Source organism: Limulus polyphemus, unplaced genomic scaffold, assembly GCF_000517525.1.
Source record: "Limulus polyphemus unplaced genomic scaffold, Limulus_polyphemus-2.1.2 Scaffold418, whole genome shotgun sequence".
Classification (NCBI taxonomy): domain Eukaryota; kingdom Metazoa; phylum Arthropoda; class Merostomata; order Xiphosura; family Limulidae; genus Limulus; species Limulus polyphemus.
This window is the reverse complement of record NW_013666028.1, coordinates 401064-402453: the sequence shown is the minus strand read 5'-3', so window position 1 is coordinate 402453 and position 1390 is coordinate 401064. Positions and strand designations below refer to the sequence as shown.

General features: G+C 31.7%; 1 protein-coding gene across 1 annotated transcript in view; it reads right to left on the bottom strand.

The window, feature by feature from the left end:
* The window catches only part of LOC106458115 (multiple PDZ domain protein-like), a gene marked incomplete at its 5' end in the record, with an annotated part of 16694 nt that overhangs the window by 11109 nt on the left and 4195 nt on the right, over positions 1-1390 (bottom strand). The window contains one exon of the mRNA XM_013917573.2: positions 849-879. Coding sequence (XP_013773027.2) covers positions 849-879 — 31 coding nt within the window. The remainder of the gene's footprint in view (positions 1-848; positions 880-1390) is intronic.

Here is a 1390-nt window from a genome sequence, read left to right as displayed (position 1 = left end):
GTTTCTCGGAAAGAAATTTTACGGGAAATTAACAAACGAACAGAGACGTAACAGTACAATTACTTATAACAGTCAGTAATAGTTTATCATATGTTTCAACGTCACGTTTTTTTTTTAATGTTATAGCAGCCGATGATGTATTATCATCTGCAAAGTGATAAAAATAGTCAATTTAATATATAAATGTGTAAACCGAAAACTCGTCTTGACTATGAGACAACTGTGTATTCAATGGATAACAAGTACAGTATAATTTTTTCAAATACATAAAATAAATATTTCAACACGTTACAAATGTGTGTATATATTCCTTGGCTAAGTTTACTATACGTGAAAACATTGGTGATATCTCTTTGTGCTATCATAATGGGGTTAATTCGTATAGCACAACAAGCACGATGGGGTTAATTCATATAACACAACAAATGTTACAAAAAACACAATGGGACTACATCATATGACACAGAACAAGAATACAATGAAGCTACTTTAGGCTACTTTTTATGACAGAATTAAATGTCCCAAGGATACAATGGGGGCTACTTTATACGACACAACAGATGTTACAAGAACACGATGGGGGTTAATTAGTATAACACAACAAATATTACAAGAACATGATGGAACTTCTTTGTTTGATAGAACAAATGTTATAAGGACACAATAAGGCTACTTCAGGCTACTGTTTATGACAGAATAAATGTCCCAAGGATACAATAGGGGATACTTTATATGACACAATAAATGTTATAATAAGACAATGGGACTATTTTGTATGAAAGAACAAATGTTATAAAAACATAATGGGACTACTTTTCTTTTTCATTACAGATTTGCTTTGTACTCACCACATATGTGATGAACACTCCTCTTCCGTTCCTGAAAAATTACATATATATATATATAAATACGGTATTAAAACAAACAACAAAAAAAAAACAGATATGAACGATAAAACATAAATTAAAAATATTGTTCACGACAATCGCTGCAACAAGAAACTTCCTACCGTAGTGGCCGTGCCTGTTTCTGACAATATCCTAATCCTTGTTATCACAGGAAGTTAACTGAAGGTAAAACTTCAACAAAAACACACGCAGTTTGTGTCTACGTTTCGCTAAACCTAATACACAGGGTACTTTTAGAAACATTCACTTCCTGTCTCGCGGAAGAAAATACTCTGTTATTATTAAGCAAGATCACATAATAACCTCATGGGTAAGTAGCTTTCCTAAATTTAGTAGAACACATTTATAAAAAAAGCAAATACGTAATATAAAGTAACGATTTGGAAAGTTATCTCAGAGGTATTCAGATTTTGATTGGGAAGATCTTCCTATGCATATATCGATTTGTTTGTTTGTTTGTTTGTTTTGAATTTCGCGCAAAG